The sequence below is a fragment of the Podarcis raffonei genome, chromosome 13, assembly GCF_027172205.1.
Source record: "Podarcis raffonei isolate rPodRaf1 chromosome 13, rPodRaf1.pri, whole genome shotgun sequence".
Lineage (NCBI taxonomy): Eukaryota > Metazoa > Chordata > Lepidosauria > Squamata > Lacertidae > Podarcis > Podarcis raffonei.
This window is the reverse complement of record NC_070614.1, coordinates 42,511,390-42,535,615: the sequence shown is the minus strand read 5'-3', so window position 1 is coordinate 42,535,615 and position 24,226 is coordinate 42,511,390. Positions and strand designations below refer to the sequence as shown.

Sequence of the window (24,226 nt, the reverse complement as noted above, 5' to 3'; positions counted from 1 at the left end):
GTTTTTTAAATCCTTCATGAGTATATCTCTGCATTTGATATGTGGTGATTTAAGAAGATGGTGATGATTCCAACTTCTCCTTCTCTGTACTTCAGATGTTTATGATGGGCTGGGGAAGTTCCCAAAATGCTTTGTGCAAGATCTGCCAACCAATAAACAGGATTATTCACTTTCACTTCACTTAGGTTTTCAGGCTATTTCCCATGGAATACTTTGGATATTGAAAATCCATTTTTGGCTTTTCTCAAACCTGCCACAAATGGTTAATCACTCATATTCGGAAGTGATCTTCTTATACGTTTTGGAGAGTACTTGTATGATTGGGTGATCAGGCACTGTCAACTCATTTAAGCAGACTATTATTATCACCACCACCATCATCAGTTGCAGTATGGTTGCCAGGAATAGCTGCTTACTTTCTGCAAACAACAAGTACATTCCTACTTGAAATATGACCCTAAATCACATTCTGTTGTGGTATATCCACAGAAGGTCCACATACCAATATGACACTGCATTGGTAGATTTGTTTTCTCATTACCAAATAATTACAGTATCAGAGTCATAACAGAGTCATAAAATAGTAACAAAAAACTTAGGTGTTTGAGATTTCTCTCATGCATGCTACATATTTCAATGGATTAAATCCTTATTCATTCAATGGAGTTTGAATCCACATTCATTCATTCATGTAAGTTTTGTGTGATTTTTTTGAAATGCACATAATATAAACACTTTTCCCTTTCTGAGTTTTTCAGAAAGCAATAGTAAGGGGAAAGATGAGTGTTTTGCAAGCATCTGTACAAAGAGATGTTACTGAAGCTCATTCAAAGCCCTATCCACATGCCAACCTATCTGGACAAATTTCACTGGTAGATTTGTTTTCTCATTTCCAAACTATCTGGGTATTAGAGTCATGTTTGACCAACAAAATAGTAAAAAAAACTAACCCTTCGGTGTTTGAGATTTCTCTCATGCATGCTACATATTTCAATGGATTAAATCCATATTCATTCAATGGAGTTTGACTCCTCATTCATTCATTCATTCATTCATGCAAATTTTGTATGAATGTTGACATGTACATAATATAAACCCTTTTACTTTCTGAGATTTTCAGAAAACAATAGCAAGGGGAAAGGTGAGTGTTTTGCAAGCATATGTACAAAGAGATGCTACTTAACAGCATTCAAAGCCATGCCAAGAGATGACTCTACAGGGAGTCACATCCCTACCTACATGCCAACCTATCTGGACAAATTTCCTTGGTCTATGGATATGCAATTGATTTCTCTAAACATGCACTGTGATACAATATCTTACTCTCCTTACAGGCCAATGACACAACTCTACCAGCATATCCTGGCCTTGGCATTTGCTGTGAGGGAGATCAATGAAAACCCACATCTCCTTCCCAATATCACACTGGGCTTCCACATCTATAATAGCCATTTCATTGCCAGATGGACCTATCAAGCCTCACTAGCAGTTCTCTCCAGGAAAAGCAGATTTGTTCCTAATTACAATTATGAAGATGAGAACATTCCCATAGCTGTCATTGGGGGATCAAACTCAGATTTACGTCTCCAGATGGCCACCATCCTTCATATGTACAAGATGCCCCAGGTAATAACAAATTTGCATTGAGCATGGGCAAAGGTGAAAATGTGTACACTTGTCTTTGATGATATCTTTCAGCTTGAATGTTGATATGTGAACTGTTGTGTACTTCAACAACTTTAAAAATTGGAGGCGCATCATAGACCTCAAGGACAAAACAATTGTGGCCTCAAGAAAATGGAGATTTTTTATATTGCCTGGAACAGTTTTTGATACTGCCTGAAGTGGTGATAGGTCATAGCACAATTCGCTACCACTTTTCTTTTCCATTTTATCTCACCATTTGCTGTCCTTACTTTTAGCTCATCTATGGCTCTTCTCCCATGATTGGAAACAATGTACAAACTCTTTTCTCCCACTGGATGTTCCCAGATGGGACTCATCAGTACAGTGGGATACTCCAGCTTTTGCTGCATTTCAGTTGGATGTGGATTGGGGTACTTTCTAAGAATGATGATACTGGAGAGCAATTTGTACAAAATATACTTCCCATGTTTGCCCAGAGGGGTATCTGCTTTGATTTTATAGGAAGATTCCCTAAACTGAAGTTTTCTGGAGAGCTCAGTGAAATGGTGGCTGATGGTTCTGAAACAATCCGTGTTATTATGGGAAGCACTGCCAATGTTGTGGTTGTTAATGGTGAAATTGATACCATTATGGTATTGAGAATGATGCCAAAGGTTGCAGAAATACATGATATACCAATGCATGCCACATCAAAAGTCTGGATAATGACTGCCCAGATGGAATTCACCTCATTCCCCTTTCAGAGGGGCTGGGAAATTGATTTCCTCCATGGTGCTCTCTCCTTGGCAGTTTCCTCAAAGGAACCTGCACGATTCCAGAAATTTGTTCAAATGAGAAACCCTGCCTCCGAAAGAGAAGACAGCTTTCTCCGGGTTTTTTGGGAACAGGCATTCATCTGTTCTTTCTCCAATGCTTCATTAAATAAGGAACATGAGGAATCATGCACTGGGGAGGAGAAGGTTGACAGCCTCCCTGGTTCTGTTTTTGAAATGAGCATGACTGCCCAAAGCTACAGTGTCTACAATGCTCTATATACTTTGGCACATGCTTTGCATACCATGCAATGCTCCAGGTTCAAAATTGGAGCAATGGCAAATGGAGTGACATTGGACTATCTGAACCAAGAAACATGGCAGGTACAATTCTGATCCCATTAATGAAAAAGTTTTACCTATTTTTTCCTTGTATAAAACGCCCCCATGTATAAGACTACCCTTATTTTAGTGAACCCCAAATTTAAAAAACAGAAACCCTAAAATAGAAGTGAAAATCTGGGTGATCTGCCGTGGCAAGTTTGTCTTTTGGGGGGCTATCGCCTTCAAAGTTTCCAGCATGAGGTGCATGCAGCGCACCGTGGTGCAGAAGCAACGTGCAGCAGCTGGGGCACCGCATGTTCCCCCTCAGTGGCAGCTGCTCCTGCGGGGAAGCAAGGAGAAGGAGGTTCCCAAGTAGGATACTGAGGAAGAGCTGGTGGAAGGCAGCGCCCCCTATGCGCCAGGCCATGCCATTAAGCAAACTGAGCTGAGCAAGGTGTTCAGCGGACTGGGGGCAGGGTGGGGGTTTGAGAGAGGAAGGGGGGGAGAAAAAGGGTAAGGTTTGGTAGCTGAGGCAGCTCTCAGCAGCAACGCTGGCAGCTGCTCTTGCTCTGGTGGTCGAGCCAGTTGCCAGCATGCAACCCGGAGGGGGAAGAGAAAGTGGGGACGGCAGCAGGAGGGACTGCCTCAGCCCACCCAAGCCAAAATCCAGGACATATGCCTAAATTTTTTTTTTTAATCCCCCGGATTCCCATGTTCCATGTACAAGACGACCCCCAATTTTTAAACTTTTTTTTTTAATGAAAAGACCTCGTCTTATACAGGGAAAAATATGGAATATTGTTTTCTTGCACTCAGCTAAAGGTGGCCTCTAGTTTAGCAGGTCTTTTGTTGCTGAGAAAATATAATTCCATCCAACTTAATGGATGGAATATTGTTTTTATTCTACAGTGCCATTCCTATCCTTGGTGCCACTATGTCTGATTAGGTTGTTATGAATTCTGCAAGTTATTGTTCTCATGCTACACTTACACCCCTTCTAGGAAGTTTTGCTACTGACCCTAGCTGATTCCAGAATTTGGTGCCCCAATATTAAAACTGGCCATTCCCTAAATTGTATTCTCAGAGACTGAGCACATTTATTACTAGTGAGGTCAGTCGTCATATATGCAGGGAACTAAAGGTTTCTCTCTCTATGAGTGTTCCAGAACGACTCTCATAATTTTTGTACATTCCGTTTTGACACTGGGGGTCATGTCCAATTCACCTGAAAGGGGTTTCTACTGGTTGTCTCCAGTTCCTACTATATGTGTCACTGGTTCCTTCATTTCTCCCCACTCTTTCCTCTGTCTCCTTCTTCAAGCAAAATTCTCAGATTTTGCTTTTCCCAAACAATCCTGAAATAGCTATTTGTGGGCCCCTAACTTCTAAGCCCGTGCTTAGGATTCCTAGCTGATCTCATCCCTACTGAGCAACACAAACTCTTCATGTGAGTTCTGTGCATCTAAAAATGCCTTCCAGACCCCAACCATGTTTCCCCTTCTCAGCTTACCCGAGACACTTTCCTTAAAGAAGAGATTAAGGTATCCCACATCGCAAACCAGCAGTGCACATCACATTGGACATCAGTTTTGGGCACATAGGTATGGTTTAGGAGAAGCAGCCTAGGGCAGAGAGGCCTGGAAAGAACATATGTTCACAGACATCTATGTGTTTGATGTTGACAATGGTGTGGAAGTGAGTTGGCAGACTGAACTTAATTGGGACAAGACCAATGCAAAGCCCGAAATTATTATTTTCTTGTATTTACGTTCAGACACCTTTGTGTGTTTAATGAGCACTTACTGTTCCCAATCCTAAACCTGCGGGAAGCCATCTAATTAGACTTTAATTTGATTCTGACCTGGTTTTAGGAGGTAATTTAATTATTGTTTGATTTTTTACCAATGTTATTTATTTGCTGTTAGCCACCCTGAGCCCGACTTTGGCCAGGGAGGGCAGGTTATAAATTAAAGTTTTTTATTATTATTTTGGATAGCCCTATTGGTCAGTTGATAAAGTTTATATAAATTATAAACCAAAGGTCTCAGAAGAGAACTGTGATCTCAATTATCTAATAATGAATCCTTTTATAGATCTTCACTATAGTTCCCTACCCCAAATTTAGCTCCAACACTTTCTGAGAAGTGTCTCCTTCAACAATAGTGCTGGAGAAGAAATTTCCTTTGACCAAAAGGGAGCATTAGTAGCTGGCTTTGATATTATCAACTGGGTCACATTCCCAAATGAGTCCTTTCTTAGAATCAAAGTTGGAAAAATGGACCCACAGATTCCTCAAGAAAAGGGGCTCAGAATTCATGATGCTGCCATCGTATGGCCCAACAACTTCAACCAGGTAAATTCCATTTTATAGTATCTTCCGTCCTTTGCTCAATGTTAAATCTGATGTCTCCTCGGGTCTTGTCTAGATTTGGTAGAACATTCATGTAGACTTGCTTAAAAGATCCATTGCCATTACACGTAATTGGAGCCATTTCACCAACCTAAATAACCCTCCAAAGCAGTTATTGCAAATGTGGCAGGAAACACTGGGAGATGAACACACAGCTGAAAACCTCTGGGAACATTAATTTATGCACTGAAATGCATACTTGAATCAAAATAATTAAGCCAAATACTGACTGAATCATTACTATATTAGTAATATAATTTTAAAAAGTAATCTTTAAAAAAAGCAGGCATGTAGCATGTCTATAACTGGAGGACCTCCAGTGTTCTGGAAAAAGTTCAAGAAATATTGCTTCATGATTCTGGTCTCTAAGGTAGTGATATTGTAAGATAATGCTCACAGGAACCTAGCATGTAAACTAATAGGTTTTGAACCTGACCAAACAAATGTCACCATAGAAAACAAATATTAAAGCTGAAACATATGGGTGGGGGGAGTTAACACTGGAAGCAAGAAATATTGAAATATTGTATGAATCACAGAGAATTAGGACAATCAACCCCTGACAGTGTTTTAAACAGACAGGCCATTGAAGCAAGGGACTAAGGTTATGTTTCTCTCTCTCTCTTTCTCTTTCTCTCTCTCTATATATATATAATTTTATTTCTAAATTTTTACAATATACAAAATAAAAATAAAAATAAACCAGTCACTCTCTTATTTCAACTCTCCTTCCCTTTTTCTGTGGTACCTTGTTTATATTTTAGTTTACTGCATATCCAAATTATACCAATCTGTTATTTATCCACTATGTTTTCGTCTTCTTCTTCTTCTTCTTCTTCTTCTTCATGTTTTTACTGCACGTTGTTTACATTAACCCTGCTACTGTCTTAATTTGTTTACAATAACTTTGTAAATATACTATGAATGAATTCCATTCTGTCTTAAAAACTTGATCTTCTTGATTTCTTATTCTTCCTGTAAGTTTTGCCATTTCTGCATAGTCCATTAGTTTCTGTAACCCTTCTTCTTTTGTTGGGACATTTTATTCTTCCCATCTTTGGGCATATAACATTCTGGCAGCAGTGGTCACATACATAAATATATTAAGTAACTCTAATCCCATTACAGTGGTACCTCGGTTTACGAACAGTCCTGTTAACGAACTATTCAGTTTACGAACTCTGCAAACCAGGAAGTAGTGTTCCGGTTTGTCAACTTTGCCTCGGCCGAACAGTGGAAGGGCACCAGTGGCGGGAGGCCTGATTAGAGAAAGCGTGCCTCGGTTTAAGAATGGTTTCGGTTTAAGAACGGATTTCCAAAATGGATTAAGTTTGCAAACTGAGGTACCACTGTATTCCCAAAAGAAAAGTCTCTGGTTGTTTAATAAAGGTTAACTTAAACATTTTTTTTCAACTCATTATATATCATTTCCCTGTAGGCTTTTGCCTTATTACAAATTCACCACATACGGAAAAAGGTATTTTCTTTTTCTTTACATTTCCAACTGTTACTAGATTCAGATTTGTACATTTTTGCAAACCTATTGGGTGTTAAGTACCATCTATACATCATTTTAATATAATCTTCCCTCACATTATAAAGAGCTGTAACTTTATATCATTATTCACAATCACTCCCATGCCTCTATCTCAATATTATGACCAAAATCCATTGCCCAGTGTATCAGTGAAGATTTCACTTGTTCATCTTTTGCTTCCTATTCTAATAGCAACTTATACATTTTTGACAACACATTAACATTACATTCTAGGAGGTTTCATTCTAATTCTCGATACATAAAAGGTGCTCTCTGGAAAAAAATGCATTTTCCTATATTATTGCCGTATTTCTAAACTGTGTATTTCACCACCTTTGCTGTGTCAGGGAGATGCACTCCCTGAAACTATTATCTTCCTTTATTTATGTACAGACACCACCTCCTTCTGTGTGCAATGAGAATTGTCATTTAGGTTACAGTCGGACCAAGAAGGAAGGGAAGCCTTCTTGCTGCTATGATTGTCTTCCATGTCCAGAAGGGAAGATCACAAACCAGAAGGGTAGGAGATAAACTGAACTCTTCAAAAGCTATATCAGGATCTTGCTTGATCTCACCACTGAGATTTGTATTTGGTGTACATATGTGAATAGCAGGGGAGGGGTAGGAAATTTATCTGAACCAGGCATTTTATTTATGTATTTATTCATAAAAACCACTTGCATAGCGCAAATTCATTAAAAATATCAAATTAGTTACAACAACATTGCTGAGAGGCAGATGTTAGGAATAAAACTTCAAACCTCTAGACTGCTACCTTCTTGACATTGACCCAGGTGTAGATTGCTTGGTAATCCAAGCTGAGTGTTACTTCTAAATATGAGGATATCTCTTTTACAACTGTTCTAGGCATCATAATTAAAGGCTCTACAGTACATAATTTCTGCCAATCATGGCAAAGCAGATTTCCATGTATATAACTCTGTCTTTTCTTTTTCAGACATGGATGATTGTTTTGAATGCCCTGGGAATCAATATCCCAACCATTTCCAAAATGGATGCCTTCCAAAACAAATAACTTTCTTGTCTTATGGAGAACCTTTGGGCATAGTTTTGTCCTCTTTGGCTCTCTCCTTTTCTCTCCTCACTGCTTTGGTTCTTGGAATATTCCTGAAGCACATGGATACTCCCATAGTCAAGGCCAACAACCGGAACCTCACCTACACTCTCCTCATCTCCCTCTTGCTTTCCTTCCTTTGTGTTTTGCTATTCATTGGCCAGCCTGGAGCACTGACATGCCTCCTTCGACAAAGTGCTTTTGGCATGATCTTTTCTGTGGCAGTTTCTTGCATATTGGCCAAAACCATCATTGTGGTTCTGGCTTTCATGGCCACCAAGCCGGGATCCAAGATGAGGAGATGGGTGGGACAACCGTTGTCCAACTCCATTGTTCTTTCATGCTCTCTTTTTCAAGCCACCATTTGTACTGTGTGGCTGGCAACCTCTCCCCCATTCCCTGATTTAGACATGCATACAATGATCAAAGAAATGGTTCTGCTCTGTAATGAGGGGTCAGTCCTTATGTTTTACTTTGTGTTGGGCTACATGGGCTTCTTGGCTTCTGTCAGCTTTATTGTGGCTTTTCTTGCTCGGAGGTTGCCTGACAGCTTTAATGAAGCCAAGTTCATTACATTCAGCATGCTGATCTTCTGCAGTGTTTGGCTGTCCTTTGTCCCAACCTACCTGAGCACAAAAGGAAAATACATGGTGGCTGTGGAGATCTTCTCCATCTTGGCCTCCAGTTTGGGCTTACTGGGGTGCATCTTTTTTCCCAAATGCTATATCATTTTACTGAGGCCTGAACTGAATACCAAGGGACAGTTAATTAGAACAACAAAGAATCAGCCTAGCTGACCTAACTGAAGCCCATTACATTCAAATATCTTTTATTAGTAATGAGTGACATACCCTCCAAGATCACAGAAAGCTTCTGTTAGAGAATGGGCCTTGATTTCCATGTACTCACTTAGGATGATCCCATTAAAATATTTCATTTTATTATTACAGCTCTTTATTTAATTTTTATTCCACCCTTCAGCCAAAGATTATAGAAAAATGCACAACAGAAAAATGCAAAATGAGAACACAAAGTATATAATAAACATCAGTCAATAACCTGGTTATAGAGAAACATCTTTTTCTTGTGCGTAAAGATATGTAACGAAGTTGCCAGGCAGGCTTCCCTGGGGAGAGCATTTCACAAAAGGAGAGTCATTGCAGTCTTGCGCTGTCACTTTCTCAAGGGAAAAGCCTCAGATGATGATAGCAGGGTCCAGATTGGTTCATATGGAGAGATGCGATCCTTGAGGTATTGCTATCCTGAGTCATTTAAGGCTTTATAGGTCAAACGGCACTTTTCCCCAAAGTATCTTAATTGAAAGTTTTCAACATAAAATACAATAAAAACCAATCTAATCTAAAAAAGAAAGAAAGAAGAGTAAAAATAGAGAATAAAAAGCAAGAAATAAAAAGTTGTCAAGAGTTATAGGTCATTTTTTAATCTAAGTAATCAATCACTCGTGCTTCCTGAGAAGAATTCCAACCTGTAAGATTAATCTGCTTTACAACCATCAAAAAATAAATTATCACCTTTGTGGTGTTTAATTGCCAGATAATTTGTCCAATTAACATTTATTTCCCTATTTCTATAATAATTAAAAGACTGAGGGTGCAGACCTGAAGCTTTTTAATTAAAAAGTGGTTTATGCAGTGTCAAGCTGATGAAACAATCCTTGTTCTGGGTTCCTTCACGTCCCTCAGAAATATTCTCTTTTCCCCAGGACAAATGACAGGTGCCTCTTCAGAACATCTGAGGGCATGCTAATTCTGAGGGGGTGGGGATTAGATAGTCAGACTGACAATCTCTTATCACTCTTCACTAGCAGGGAACTAGTGGGGGAGCACCTCTGTCAGACATTCCTCAAACCAGAATCCCCTGACCTCTTTTGGAGGGAGAGTTTCTCCTCTACCCGCCACCCCCAATGAATTTTACTTACGGTACTTCTACATGTCCCAAATATGCAGATTCCTCTCTTTTGTTTGTTGAGGTGTGTGTGATTTGCATACAAAATAATTAGAATGGCCCATCCCAAGTTCAGCATTAGAGGGAAAGATGCATAATACATTCTCTCAGAGTTTCTGCCTAGTTAACATTTGTGTCTGAAATTCAGATGCTGACAGCAGATGTCCTTGTAGTTCCACTCAGCTACCAGGTAAACATCAGACTCTGCTCTACCTCTGTCCCCACTTTGAGTCCTGGTCTCTTCCTGCAGGAAAATGAGGTGATAAAATTTCAGGTGGCAGGATGGATTATGCCACTTCAGAATGAAGGTAGGGTATACCATTTATGAATGCTCCCTAATGTAAAACAAACAAAGCAATGCAAGTGATAAACCTCCCAATGCATCGTGGTTCTAGGCTTGCCCTCTCTCTGATATGCAGGTTTTGCACCAGTAAGACTCATTTCTGTTTTTGCTTTGCAACATTTTCATGCTATCCGTGTTTTCAAATACACCTCCATTTCTCCAATCTCTTCAACAACCTCCCCGCAGTCTCTTTCATCTGATCATTCCTCAGAGAATAGATCAGAGGATTGAGGAAAGGTGTGATAGCAGTGTAGAAGAGTGTTGCTGCCTTTGTCACATCTGAGTGGCTTTCTCCACCTGGAGCAGCTAAGTATACTCCTGCCACAGAACCATAGAAAATACTCACCACTACTAGATGGAACGATACGGTGGAGAAAGCCTTCCTACGACTGCCTTGGTTAGAGGTTTTCATCAGTGTGAAAACCACAGTGCCATAGGACAACAGAATGCAAAATAAGTTGCCTAAAACCATAACATTCACAAAAACCTGGTGGATGAGAGGACCATTTCCAAGTGGGGGGCGGGCAAGAGACAGGAGTGGCCCAGGATCACACAACAAATGGTTGATGATGTTGGATCCACAGAAGGACATCCTGGAGATCACAGTTACTGGGACAATGTTCCACAGGAAGCCAAGGATCCAGCAAGCAGCCATCAGAGCACAGCAGGCATCCTGGGACATAATTTGTGGGTAGCGCAGTGGGTGGCATATGGCCAAGTACCTGTCCAATGCCATGGCTGAGAGGAATAAACATTCTGTTGCACCAAGAGAGAAAAAGATGTAGAACTGGAAGAAGCAAGCCTGGAAAGAGATCGTCCCATGAGGGGACACCAGATCAAAGAGCATGCGAGGTACAGTGGCACTCATGTAGCACATCTCCAGCCAGGAGAAGGTGCTTAGAAGGAGATACATGGGAAGTCGTGACAAGTGTGAGTCTAGAACCACCAGTGTGATAATGGTCAGATTCTCAGCCAAAGTGAGCACATAAAGAACAGTCAAAAAAAGGAGCAGCAGCAAACGCTTCACCTGTCCACCTCCAAATCCCAGCAAAATGAATTCTGTTACTTCAGTTTCATTGGCCAGTTCCATCTTCAATTGAATAATCTGGCTGGGTTTCCCCAGCCACTCTAGGCAGCTCCCAAAAGAATATTAAAAACACAATGAAACATCAAACATTCAAAGCTTCCCTAAACAGGGCTGCCTTCAGACGTCTTCTAAAAGTTGCATAGTTCTTTATCTCCTTAACATCTGGTGGGAGAACATTCCACAGGGAGGGCACCACTGCTGAGAAGGCATTCTGCCTGGTTCCCTGTAACCTCACTTCTTGCAGTGAGGGAACCGCCAGAAGGCCCTTGGAGCTGGGCCTCAGTGTCCGGGCTAAATGATGGGGGTGGAGATGCTCCTTCAAGTATACTGGGCCGATGCCGGTGAGGGCTTTAAAGTTCAGCACCAACACTTTGAATTGTGCTCGGAAACATACTGGGAGTCAATGAAGGTCTTTCAGGACCAGCGTTATATGGTCTCAGCGGCCACTCCAGGTCACCAGTCTAGCTGCCGCATTCTGGATTAGTTGTAGTTTCCAGGTCACCTTCAAAGATAGCCCCACGTAGAGCGCATTGCAGTAGTCCAAGCAGGAGATAACCAGAGTAAGCACCACTCTGGAAAGACAGTCTCACCCTAACAGAAAGATTTACATAACATGACAGAGAGATTTACATATACCAAAAGGAAGTAACATCTGCCTTCCTGCCTATCACAGCTGTGAGTCTTTGCCTGTTTAAGAGTCATTCTTAACAAAGTACGACACTGCTGCCTGGTGTGCAATGTAAAACTATGCATGCTTTTGCAAAACTAAGTCCTGCTGTATTGATTTGTGTCACTTCCAAGTAACAACTGATCCACACCCTACATAAAACATAATTAAACTGTGGAACTCACTCCCATAGCTGTCAACTTTTCCCTTTTCTTGCGAGGAATCCTATTTGGAATAAGGGAATTTCCCTTTTAAAAAGGGAAACGTTGACAGCTATGGTCACTCCTACAGAAGGCAATGGTGGCCACCAAACTATACCCCTTTAAAAGAAAATTAGACCAATTAGTGGAGGACAAGGCTATCAACAAGGCTATCCATTCTTAAGGAAATCAGCCCTGAGTGCTCAGTGGAAGGACAGATCCTGAAGCTGAGGCTCCAATACTTTGGCCACCTCATGAGAAGAGAAGACTCCCTGGAAAAGACCCTGATGTTGGGAAAGATGGAGGGCACAAGGAGAAGGGGACGACAGAGGACGAGATGGTTGGACAGTGTTCTCGAAGCTACCAGCATGAGTTTGACCAAACTGTGGGAGGCAGTGGAAGACAGGAATGCCTGGTGTGCTCTGGTCCATGGGGTCATGAAGAGTTGGACACGACTAAACGACTAAACAACAACAACAACAAGGCTATCAACAGCTACCAGCCACAATAGCTGCATTCTACTTCCATTGTCAAAGGCATTATGACTGTGAATGCCGGTTTCTGGCAACTGCAGGTGGGCAGAGTGCTGCTGCACTCATGTCCAGCTTACAGGCTTCCCACAGGAGTCTTCTCAGCCACTGTGGGAAAATGGTGCTGCACCAGAGAGGCCATGGCCTTATCCAGCAGGCTTGTCTTGTGTTCTTATCCTTTTATGCTTGATAATAACATGTTCCCCTTGTACCCTGCACTCTTCTAAGCATCTTGGACAAACAGTTTCAAAAATACACAGGTATGGAACAGCCTTTGCTTGGAAGCAAGCACAGATTATTACAGTAGGACTTATTTTGTTGCTCCACAACACAATACAGAAACAGCTACCAAGTTTCCCATACTGGAACAAACTCATGAAAAACAAACAGTTGCAAAATAAGATCGGAGGAAGATCAAAGGAACAGTGAGTGAAGAGGTTTGCTATGCTGAATCAAATCCTTACTGGCCCAATCTGGCCAATGGCTGCATCTATTCAGATCCATCCTTCTAATATTCTTACCTCTTCCCCCATTTGACTTATTTGGCACCTCAGTAGCATTCCATGTGAAGATCCACCACCCTGAAGGCATCTCATATATGCTGTGTCACAAACCAAGAGGAGTATGTTGTTCGACGTGTTTTACAGTGGGACTTGGCAAGAAGAATGAATGGGCCTGTGCACAGAACAAAGGTTGAATGCATCTGATATATATATATATGGTGGCTCATAGAAATGAGTCCTTCAAGAACAATGTCATTAGTATCCACCAAAACAACAGCTCTTTGGAGACTGATTGCCTCCCTCTGAAGCACTAGAGAGCCTCCTCGGGTAATTGGTGTTTTCCTGGGTTCTGCAAAGGGATTTATTAGAACAACCAAATGGATATAGTGTGTTATGGAGTCTCAAGCTGATAGAGGCACTTGATTGACTTTCTATTACAGTGGTACCTCAGGTTAAAGATGCTTCACGTTACAGACGCTTCAGGTTACAGATTCCGCTAACCCAGAAATAGTACCTCGAGTTAAGAACTTTGCTTCAGGTTGAGAACAGAAATCGCACAACGGTGGCACGGCAGCAGCGGGAGGCCCCAGTAACTAAAGTGGTGCTTCAGGTTAAGAACAGTTTCAGGTTAAGAACGGACCTCCAGAACAAATTAAGTTCTTAACCCAAGGTACCACTGTATTTCCTTCTCTTACTGCAAGGTTGGCTAAACTGTGGGCCTCCAGCTGTTCCTGGACTCCCAACATCCCTGGACTTTGGCCATGCTGGTTGGGGTTGATGGGAGCTGGAGGCTAGCAGCATCAGGAATATGGCAGTCCTGCTATCCCCATCCAACTGCATCAGGAATCTTCTGTTGTATGTATGTATGTATGTATGTATGTATGTATGTATTTATTTATTTTAAAGCATGGTCATCACCCATCTAATGTGTGTTTGGGAAAACACTTTGTGCTTTAGTGTGGATATTGAGGAGAAGTGAACTTTACACAGAACCAGCAAATAAGAAGAGATGGTCTATTACTGATGTGAGCCAGAATTTTTGGGGAGGGAGGTGGGGTTGAGATAAATAAGGCAATGGTTTTAAAAAGGAAGGGCAATTTGATGGAGGGAGAGCTAATATTCTTCTACTCTTCCCTCCTCCCTTTGGAAAGGACTACATGTAAGGATGGACAAATTTGTCATGTTTGGTTTGTCATTTTTCCAATCTTAAATTCAGTTAACATTTCCAAAGCTTTGTGTGGTTTTCCTTTTTAAAGAAAAAGGGAAACAAAGAAATCCTGTTAAAAGTAATCATCAGTATTTTGGGAGTATTTCTCCTTATACACCCTAATTAGGGAGGGGGTACCCCAAAATAGCCACATGATTCCTGAACATGCCCAGTGCCCACAGGATGTTGTGAGGAAAGAAAAAGGAAAAAAGAAAAGTGTTACGGTAACTGGGAGAGGGAGAAATGGAGAGCTGGATATGGAAGAAGTGAGTGTGAAGGGCTTTATATCCAATGCTATTCCTAGTCAGGGAAAATGCATTGAAATTGATGAACATGATGGTGGACTCACCAATACTCAGGTCCATGAGGTTTTCTGCTGGTCCTCTGCTTTCTAGGTCTGGATCCGAGCATTTTCCCACTTGTCTCACTGCTTACCACAGGGAATCCAGCTCCTCCCCACTGAATCAGAGTGTACGTCAATCTGCGGGAAACCTGACTGACGTTTTCTCTGATTCAGTGGAAAAAAGCAGGTTTTCCCAAGGGAAAGAAGTGGGACAACCGCTCACCCACTCACTGTTATCAGCTGGCACTGACCCCTTGATTTGCACCCTGCCAAGCCAACCCCCCTTCACTCACTCTGGGATACTTGCTAACTGATAAGGGAGAGCTTTGAAGGCTTCCACCATCATCTACATGTCACATTTTTGTGACCGCCCCCCACATTACTTCCAGTCATGGCTGCTTCTGCTGCTTATACAACCAACATGGAATGGATCATGCAGAGGAGGGACACAGGTGGCGCTGTGGTCTAAACCACTGAGCCTCTCTTGGGCTTGTGATCAGAAGGTCGGCAGTTCGAATCCATGTGATGGAGTGTGCTCCTGTTGCTTTGTCCCAGCTTCTGCCAACCTAGCTGTTTGAAAGCACTCCAGTTCAAGTAGATAAAAAGGTACCACTGTGGCATTTGCGTGTGTTCTGGCTTCCATCATGGTGTTCCATTGCACCAGAAGTGGTTTAGTCATGCTGGTCCCATGACCCAGAAAGCTGTGTGTAGACAAACGTCACCTCCCTCAGCCTGAAAAGCAAGATGAGTACCGTATCCCATAGTCGCCTTTGACTGGACTTAAATGTATAGGGGCTCATGCATAACAGAGGGTATTGGTAGGCCTGAGGAAGTATAAAACCTTTAGAAAACAAACAAAATGTTAAGGCACCCTCTGTAGGGTTTTGGTGGTTATGTATATGTATATGTAGCAATATTAGAGTAATCAAGGTAAAGTATAATATGTGAATTAAAGTATGTGTCAGGTTGGGAGGTGGTGAACATGTGCTTGGAATAGTGAAAGTGATAGGATAGGAGAAGAGTTTAGAGTTTGGCAGTGGAGAGAAGTGAAAGAATGTGGTCAATAGGCATGAAATGTTGACCAGTTATTGCAGTGGAATAGAGATAGGGAATGGAATAGACCATTCTAGTCCAAACTGTAAACATCTGATCATTATCTCTCTCATTGCAGGGCTGGATATCTTGGTTTGTTGTTTGTTTTCAATATTCCTTCTTTCCTTTTTCTTGCAAAAAGTCAATGTGTCTGTCAGGATGCTGTCAGTGGCTCCCAGCTGCTTGCCCAAGAAAGTATAAAGACAAGGAAAAGTTTCTTACCGTCCTTTTTTATTTAAATATTACAGAGAGAGGCTACATAACCCAGCCACTTGGACAATGGCATTGTCCACCCCCACCCCACCCCCGTCTCTCCCACTTCCTCATTTGTCACTTCTACTGGTGCTGCTAGGTGCCCTCTGTCTTTGAGCTCTTTGGTCTCCTACTTTTAAGGCTCGCCAGGTTATGGGAGATGAGGGGTCTAGAATGGTTTCTAAATACACCATGTCAGCCAGCTGCCATTCCAGTCCTGTCTCCTCCTCTTCCATTATTTCCCAACTTTCCCCCTAATCTGCCTCTGGCGGGGTCAGGATAGGGAGGCAGTCTCCACCATTCCTCCTCTACCCAGTCCCAGACATTATCCATGCTCACCCACAAAAAAAAACCCAAGTTCACATTAAATCCATACCTTTTGTTAAGCTTCACGTTGATCTCACAAAACAGCATGCAAGCTTTTGAGAGACAGAAGAGCAGTAGGATGGGGTGGGTAGAGTGAAAGGTTGGCTGACGTTGGAGCCATAGAGTCTTCCCTTAATCATACTCCTAAAACGGCTAAGGATGCTTTTACACAATCAGCTTTCTCTTCACCAGTCCTATCTTCCTCCTCTGCAACCTGCCCACTGCCTCCTTCACCTGATTATTCCTCAAACAATAGATCAAAGGATTCAGAAATGGTGTAATTGCAGTAAAGAACAGTGTTACTACTTTAGTAACATGTGATTGACTTTCTCCACTTGGAACTACATACATCCCAGCCACCGTGCCATAGAAAAGGGTGACCACCACTAGGTGGAAGGATATGGTGGAGAAGGCTTTCATCCGACTGCCTCGTCTAGAAGACTTCATCAGTGTGAGAATCACAGCACCATAGGATAGCACAACAAAGAACAGGTTGCCTAGAACAATGAGACCATCCACAGAAAACTGGCAGATAATGGGAATATTTCCGACAGGAGGGCAAGCCAGTGAGAGAATTGGCCCCGGATCACACACAAAGTGGTCAATGATGTTAGGGCCACAGAAGGACAACTTGGATATCAAAATAACTGGACCAATGTGCCATAGAAAGCCAGAACCCCAACAAGTGGCCACCAGGACATAGCAGGACTTGTGGGACATCATTTGTGGGTAACGCAGTGGGTGGCAGATAGCCAAGTACCGATCCAAAGCCATGGCTGACAGGAAGAAGCACTCTGTGTGCCCAAGAGAGAAGAAGATGTAGAACTGAAGGAAGCACTCATGGAAGGAGATGACACCACATGGGAATGCCAGGTCAAAGAGCATACGGGGCACAGTGGTGGAGACATAGCATATCTCTAGCCAGGAGAAATTGCTCAACAGGATGTACATGGGTAGCCGGGCCAATTGGACATCTGCATGGACCAGCGTGATTATGGTGATGTTCTCAGCCAAAGTGAGGATGTAGAGCACAGCAAAAATGGCAAGGAGCAAGTGCCGCTTCTGCTGCCCAATTTGAAAGCCCAGCAAAATGAATTCCTCAACTGTGCTGCCATTGGCCAACTCCATCTTAAATGAGAGAAGTGCTATCACAAACACTCAATAAGTGGTGTACATATTACACAAGGATAAAAATCAGTGAAACTTAAAAACAAATGTTGGTAGCCAAGATATAGGTACACAGCATATTCTAGGCTGGGACCAAAATAGTGTTATTATGTAATCTTAAGGATTTGATTAATGGCACTGATATTGAATTATTAGGAATAAAATCATATGAGGAGATGCCTTCTACCAAGACAGACCACTGGTTCATCTTTCTCAGTATTGTCCACACTGTTTTGAAGCAGCTCTTGAGTTTTTCAGTCAGGGGTCTCTCTCTCCAAGTCCTAACTGAAGATTATATGGCTTGAACCTGAGTCCCGCTGCATGTCAAACAGCTGCTCTGTCATTGAGCCAAGGCAGTTACCACATATTCTAAACTCACCTATGTCTGCTAAAACATGTATAGGTGAAAACTAGAAGAAAAGTTACTCCACTGTTATCAGAATGATATGTCAGATTATGGAATAACTGAATACTTGTTACTTCCGCTCTGGCAGATCCTCTCTTGTGGTGGTGGTGTTGATCTGTAAGCTTCTCTGGGACCCTCTGGGGTAGAAATGGTACAAATAGAAAGCTAAGTAAATAATAGTAATTATTTCTTCCTTCTCTCACACATGGGATAATTTATAATGGTGTATCAACATTCCCTCCCCATAATCTTCTCTCTCGTGAAGAGATGCATCCCACTGTTTCTTACTCCAATCTACTTTGCCTTAGTAAAGGTTTCCATTTCTTCACCTGAACAGCATGCAAGGGGTCGATCCATCCAGCAGAAGGCTCACCACAATGGTGTGTTTGCAGTGTGTGTTGTGTGTGAAAGAAGTACCTAGTTGCTTCTGGTATGTCTCAGCTGTGACACTGTGTGTGTTGGGTGGAAAGATATGGTTGTTCTGCCTGTGGGCCAAAGCTTGGATGCTGATGTTATATATTCAACAGCCCTTGGGGATGTGCGTCTCAGGAATAGTACCATTATCTACCAAAACAGGCTGTCTTTGAGGACACGCCATCTTAATTTGCTGTGGTGAAACACAGGAAATTTCCACAGGTAGTTAATTGTCTGTTGTTTTGAGCTGAAGATGCCAAATAGTTCAGGGTGGTAGACACAGGATTGTGAGGAGTTCCCAAGGGGTCTCATAAAAACAAAGGAAAGTGTATTAAGAGAGAAAAGGTAAATAAGAGTAAAGTGAGGCATAACTTCACATACACACTAATTAGGTCTGGATTGGCAGGAACTGACCAGGAAAGAGATTTTGGTCTTGTAACAGGCAGATTCATGAAACTGCAGTATGTGGCAGTTGTGAAAAGGGAATTTCATGTTAGGGGTCATTAGGAAAGGGATTGAAAGTAAATCTGTCCAAATCATGGCCATATTATTAGCATACAGTTTTGAGTTTTCTGAAAGAAAATAACATCCCAATTGATACAAATGTAAAGATAAGATGATACTGCCATTCCAGGCAATCAAAAGCTTTATTAATGTCCAAAGAGAGTAAGGTGAAATGACGGTGATGTAAAGATAACATCAAGCAATCTTTGAATCGGGTTGAAAATATGTCTGCAGGGGATAAACCCCGTTTGGTCAGAATGGATGAGTCTCTAACAACCAAATTTTGCTGCAATGCCAGAAAAGATGAAAACGTTTTTTGATCTTGATTCAATAATGTAATAGGACAGAGGTTTTCAATGTTTCTGAGTCCACAGCTCCCTTGACCAACAGCATTCTTTCTGTGGCATCCCTGTGGGCCTCAGGAGCCCAGTTATGACACCCCTTGCCTGCAGAACTGGCAGCTTCTCACCCTTTTTAAACACCCTTCCTTGTGAAGTGTTCCCTCAGCCTCCTCTCCCCTCTCCTTGGGAGTCCTCCGGGCAGCCGCAGGTCTCTGGGCTGCCCCCTTCCCCAAAGAGAGGTGCTTCCTCACACTGACCCAAAAATTGGAGGGGTGGGGAAAGTGGCAGAAAATGTTTTCCCCCATTTCCCCCCAGGCCTTCACATCTGATTTTCAAAGGCATTCTGCTGCCAGCAGTGGAGGTGTCCCAGAGACCTCATGGCTAGTAACCATAGGTAGCCTTATCCTCCATTAATACTTCTAACCCTCTTTTAAAGACTTCCATGTTGGCAACTATCAATGTAGTGGATGCAAACTTTAAAGATTAACTAGATGCCATGTGAATCTTCCTACATTCAGCTTCTTTGGATGGCCACAAATATTATGAAAAGGGGAGAAAACCTTCACAGCAACTACCTTCACAGCAACTACTTTCTCTGCACCTTGCATAATCTTATAATACTTTATCATGTCCCACCATACCACTTTTTCCAAACTCAAAATCCCTAAATTTTGTAACCCTTCCTCATAGGGGTCTCTCCAGTTCCTTCCATCATTTCAGTTGCCCTTTTCTAAAGCTTTCCTAACTCTACAATATTCTCTTTCTGTGTGGTGGCTCTACACACTATCTAAATGTGATCCAGGCATAAATTAGAATAATGGCACTATGATATTAGGCACTTAAAAACACCTCTGGTGCATCTGGCACCACCAACCTGGTATCCCAGTGGCCAGCCAAGATGCTTATAGGAAGCTCACAAGCAAAACCTGAAACAGCAGTCTTCCCATTCCCTAGCACCTGATATTCAAAGGCATACCACCTCTGACAGGGGAGAAAGAGCATAGCCATTGTGGCTAGCAGCCATTAATAGACCTAGCCTCAATTAATGTGTCTAATCCTGTTTCAAAGGTGCCCAAGTTGAGTGGGATAAATCCAGCCTCGTATAACCAATATGCTTAACTCTAATTAATGCAGGATGCCGGTGGCACTGTGGTCTAAACCACAGAGCCTAGGGCTTGCTGATCAGAAGGTTGGCAGTTCAAAACCCTGTGACGGGGTGAGCTCCCGTTGCTCAGTCCCTGCTCCTGCCAACCTAGCAGTTCAAAAGCACGTCAAAGTGCAAGTAGATAAATAGGTACCGCTCCGACAGGAAGGTAAACGGCATTTCCGTGCGCTGCTCTGGTTCGTCAGAAGTGGTTGAGTCATGCTGGTCACATGACCCAGAAAGCTGTCTGTGGACAAACGCCGCCTCCCTCAGCCTGAAAAGCAAGATGAGTACCGTATCCCATAGTCGCCTTTGACTGGACTTAACCGTATAGGGGCTCATGCATAACAGGGGGTATTGGTAGGCCTGAGGAAGTATAAAACCTTTAGAAAACGAACAAAATGTTAAAGCACCCTCTGTAGTGTTTTTGTGGTTGTCTATATGATATTGTATGTATATGTAGCAATATTAGAGTAATCAAGGTAAAGTTTAATATGTGGATTAAAGTATGTATCAGGTTGGGAGGGGGAGAAAATGTGCTTGGAATAGTGAAAGTGATAGGATAGGAGAAGAGTTTAGGTTTGGGCAGTGGAGAGAAGTGAAAGAATGTGGTCAATAGGCATGAAATGTTGACCAATTGTTGCAGTGGAATAGTGACAGGGAATGGAATAGAATGGAGTATCCTGGAAAGGGAACTGTATGGCTGCATGGCATCCTGAAGAGGTAACCTTTTGTGTCAAGATAACATTTGTGCGTTGTGCTACTGTTCTTAACTGAAGGAGGAAGCTGCCTTGATTTGGTCTCCCCTCTGACCTTTTTCGCCTGGTTAGTTCATTTTGCACATCCTGACAGAGCAAAACATTTTTTTTACGAAGAAGCACCATTCTTGTCCAAATGATAAACATCTTATCATTATCGCTCTCATTGCAGGGCTGGATATCTTGGTTTGTTGCTTGTTTTCAATATTCCTTCTCTCCTTTCTCTTGCATAAAGTCAATGTATCTGTCAGGATGCTGTCAGAGGTTCCCAGCTGGTTGCCCAAGAAAGTATAAAGACAAGGAAAAGTTTCTTACTGTCCTTTTTTATTTAAATATTACAGAGAGAGGCTACATAACCCAGCCTCTTGGATAATGGCATTGTCCCGAGTGAATCTCCACCCCCACCCCTCCCCCGTCTCTCCCACTTCCTCATTCGTCACTTCTACTGGTGCTGCTAGGTGCCCTCTGTCTTTGAGCTCTTTGCTCTCCTACTTTTAAGGCTCGCCAGGTTATGGGAGATGAGGGGTCTGGAATAGTTTCTAAATACACCATGTCAGCCAGCTGCCGTTCCAGTCCTGTCTCCTCCCCTTCCATTATTTCCTAACTTTCCCCCTAATCTGCCTCTAGAGGGGTCGGGATAGGGAGGCAGTCTCCACTATTGCTCCTCTACCCAGTCCCTGACAGTATCCATGCTGACCTATAAAAAAATCCCAAGTTCACATTAAATCCATACCTTTTGTTAAGCTTCACATTGATCTCACAAAACAGCATGCAAGCTTTTGAGAGAGAGAAGAGTTGTAGGTTGGGGTGGGCAGAGTGAAAGGTTGGCTGATGTTGGAGCCATGGAGTCTTTCCTTAATCTTAGTCCTAAAACGGCTAAAGATGCTTTTACACAATCAGCTTTCTCTTCACCAGTCCCATCTTCCTCCTCTGCAACCTGCCCACTGCCTCCTTCACCTGATCATTCCTCAGACAATAGATCAAAGGATTCAGAAATGGTGTAATTGCAGTAAAGAACAGTGTTACTACTTTAGTAACATGTGTTTGACTTTCTCCACTTGGAACTACATACATCCCGGCCACTGTGCCATAGAAAAGGGTGACCACCACTAGGTGGAAGGATATGGTGGAGAAGGCTTTCATCCGACTGCCTCGTCTAGAAGACTTTGTCAGTGTGAGAATCACAGCACCATAGGATAGCACAACAAAGAACAGGTTGCCTAGAACAATGAGACCATCCACAGAAAACTGGCAGATAATGGGAATATTTCCGACAGGAGGGCAAGCCAGTGAGAGAATTGGCCCCGGATCACACACGAAGTGGTCAATGATGTTAGGGCCACAGAAGGACAACTTGGAGATCAAAATAACTGGACCAATGTGCCATAGAAAGCCCAAAACCCAACAAGTGGCCACCAGGACATAGCAGGACTTGTGGGACATCATTTGTGGGTAACGCAGTGGGTGGCAGATAGCCAAGTACCGATCCAAAGCCATGGCTGACAGGAAGAAGCACTCTGTGTAGCCAAGAGAGAAGAAGATGTAGAACTGAAGGAAGCACTCATGGAAGGAGATGACGCCACGTGGGAATGCCAGGTCAAAGAGCATACGGGGCACAGTGGTGGAGACGTAGCATATCTCTAGCCAGGAGAAATTGCTCAACAGGATGTACATAGGTAGCCGGGCCAATTGGACATCTGCATGGACCAGCGTGATTATGGTGATGTTCTCAGCCAAAGTGAGGATGTAGAGCACAGCAAAAATGGCAAGCAGCAAGTGCCGCTTCTGCTGCCCAATTTGAAAGCCCAGCAAAATGAATTCCTCAACTGTGCTGCCATTGGCCAACTCCATCTTGAATGAGAGAAGTGCTATCACAAACACTCACTAAGTGGTGTACATAATACCGTTGTCAATAACACAAGGATAAACACAGTGAAACTTAAAAACAAATGTTGGTAGCCAAGATATAGGTACGCAGCATATTCTAGGCTGGGACCAAAATAGTGTTGTTATGTAATCTTAAGGATTTGATTAATGGCACTGGTCTTGAATTATTAGGAATAAAATCATATGGAGAGATGCCTTCTACCAAGACAGACCACTGGTTCATCTTCCTCAGTATTGTCCACACTGTTTTGAAGCAGCTCTTGAGTTTTTCAGTCAGGGGTCTCTCTTTCCAAGTCCTAACTGAAGATTATATGGCTTGAACCTGAGTCCCTCTGCATGTCAAACAGCTTCTCTGTCATTGAGCCAAAGCACTTGCCAAGTATTCTAAACTCACCTAAGTCTGCTGAAACGTGTATAGGTGGGAACTGGAAGAAAAGTTACTCCACTGTTGTCAGAATGGTATGTCAGATTATGGAATAATTGAATACTTGTTACTTCTGTTCTGGCAGATCCTCTCTTGTGCTGGTGGTGTTGATCTGTAAACTTCTCTGGGACCCTCTGTGGTAGAAATGGTACAAACAGAAAAATAAGTAAATAATAGTAATTATTTCTTCCTTCTCTCACACCTGGGATAATTTATAATGGTGTATCAACATTCCCTTCCCAATATCTTATCTCTTGTGAAGAGATGCATCCCTCTGTTTCTTACTCCAATCTACTTTGCCTTAGTAAAGGTTTCCATTTCTTCACCTGAACAGCATGCAAGGGGTCAATACATCCAGCAGAAGGCTCACCACAATGGTGAGTTTGCAGTGTGTGTTGTGTGTACCTAGTTGCTTCTGGCGTCTTTCAGCTGTGACACTGTGTGGGTTGGGTAGAAAGATATGGTTGTTCTGCCCGTGGACCAAAGCTTGGATGCTGATGTTATTTATTCAACAGCCCTTGGGGACGTGCGTCTCAGGAATATTACCATTGTCTACCAAAACAGACTGTCTTTGAGGACACGCCATCTGGTGAAACACAGGAAATTTCCACAGGTAGTTAATTGTCTGTTGTTTTGAGCTGAAGATGCCAAATTGTTCAGGGTGGTAGACAGAGGATTGTGAGGAGTTCCCAAGGGGTCTCATAAAAACAAAGGAAAGTGTATTAAGAGAGAAAAGGTAAATAAGAGTAAAGTGAGGCATAACTTCACATACACACTAATTAGGTCTGGACTGGCAGGAACTGACCAGGAAAGAGGTTTTGGTCTTGTAATAGGCAGATTCATGAAACTGCAGTATGTGGCAGTTGTGAAAAGGGAATTTC

The 24,226-nt window shown here is 42.4% G+C and overlaps 4 protein-coding genes across 4 annotated transcripts; 1 reads left to right on the top strand and 3 right to left on the bottom strand.

Annotated features, from left to right (window-relative positions):
• Positions 1-1,299: 1,299 nt before the first annotated feature.
• On the top strand, positions 1,300-8,542 carry LOC128398926 (vomeronasal type-2 receptor 26-like). The gene is made up of 5 exons (XM_053360192.1): positions 1,300-1,626; positions 1,923-2,783; positions 4,849-5,076; positions 7,064-7,190; positions 7,629-8,542. The coding sequence occupies exons 1-5, from the start codon at positions 1,300-1,302 to the stop codon at positions 8,540-8,542; spliced, it is 2,457 nt and encodes an 818-aa protein (XP_053216167.1).
• A 1,650-nt stretch (positions 8,543-10,192) lies between these two features.
• Positions 10,193-11,143, bottom strand: LOC128398925 (olfactory receptor 11G2-like). Its single transcript, XM_053360190.1, has one exon. It carries the CDS (start codon positions 11,141-11,143, stop codon positions 10,193-10,195), a length of 951 nt encoding a protein of 316 aa, XP_053216165.1.
• A 5,322-nt stretch (positions 11,144-16,465) lies between these two features.
• Positions 16,466-17,428, bottom strand: LOC128398924 (olfactory receptor 11H6-like). The gene has a single exon (XM_053360189.1). The coding sequence runs from the start codon at positions 17,426-17,428 to the stop codon at positions 16,466-16,468; it is 963 nt and encodes a 320-aa protein (XP_053216164.1).
• Positions 17,429-21,922: 4,494 nt separating this feature from the next.
• Positions 21,923-22,885, bottom strand: LOC128398923 (olfactory receptor 11H6-like). Its single transcript, XM_053360188.1, has one exon. It carries the CDS (start codon positions 22,883-22,885, stop codon positions 21,923-21,925), a length of 963 nt encoding a protein of 320 aa, XP_053216163.1.
• Positions 22,886-24,226: the final 1,341 nt, after the last annotated feature.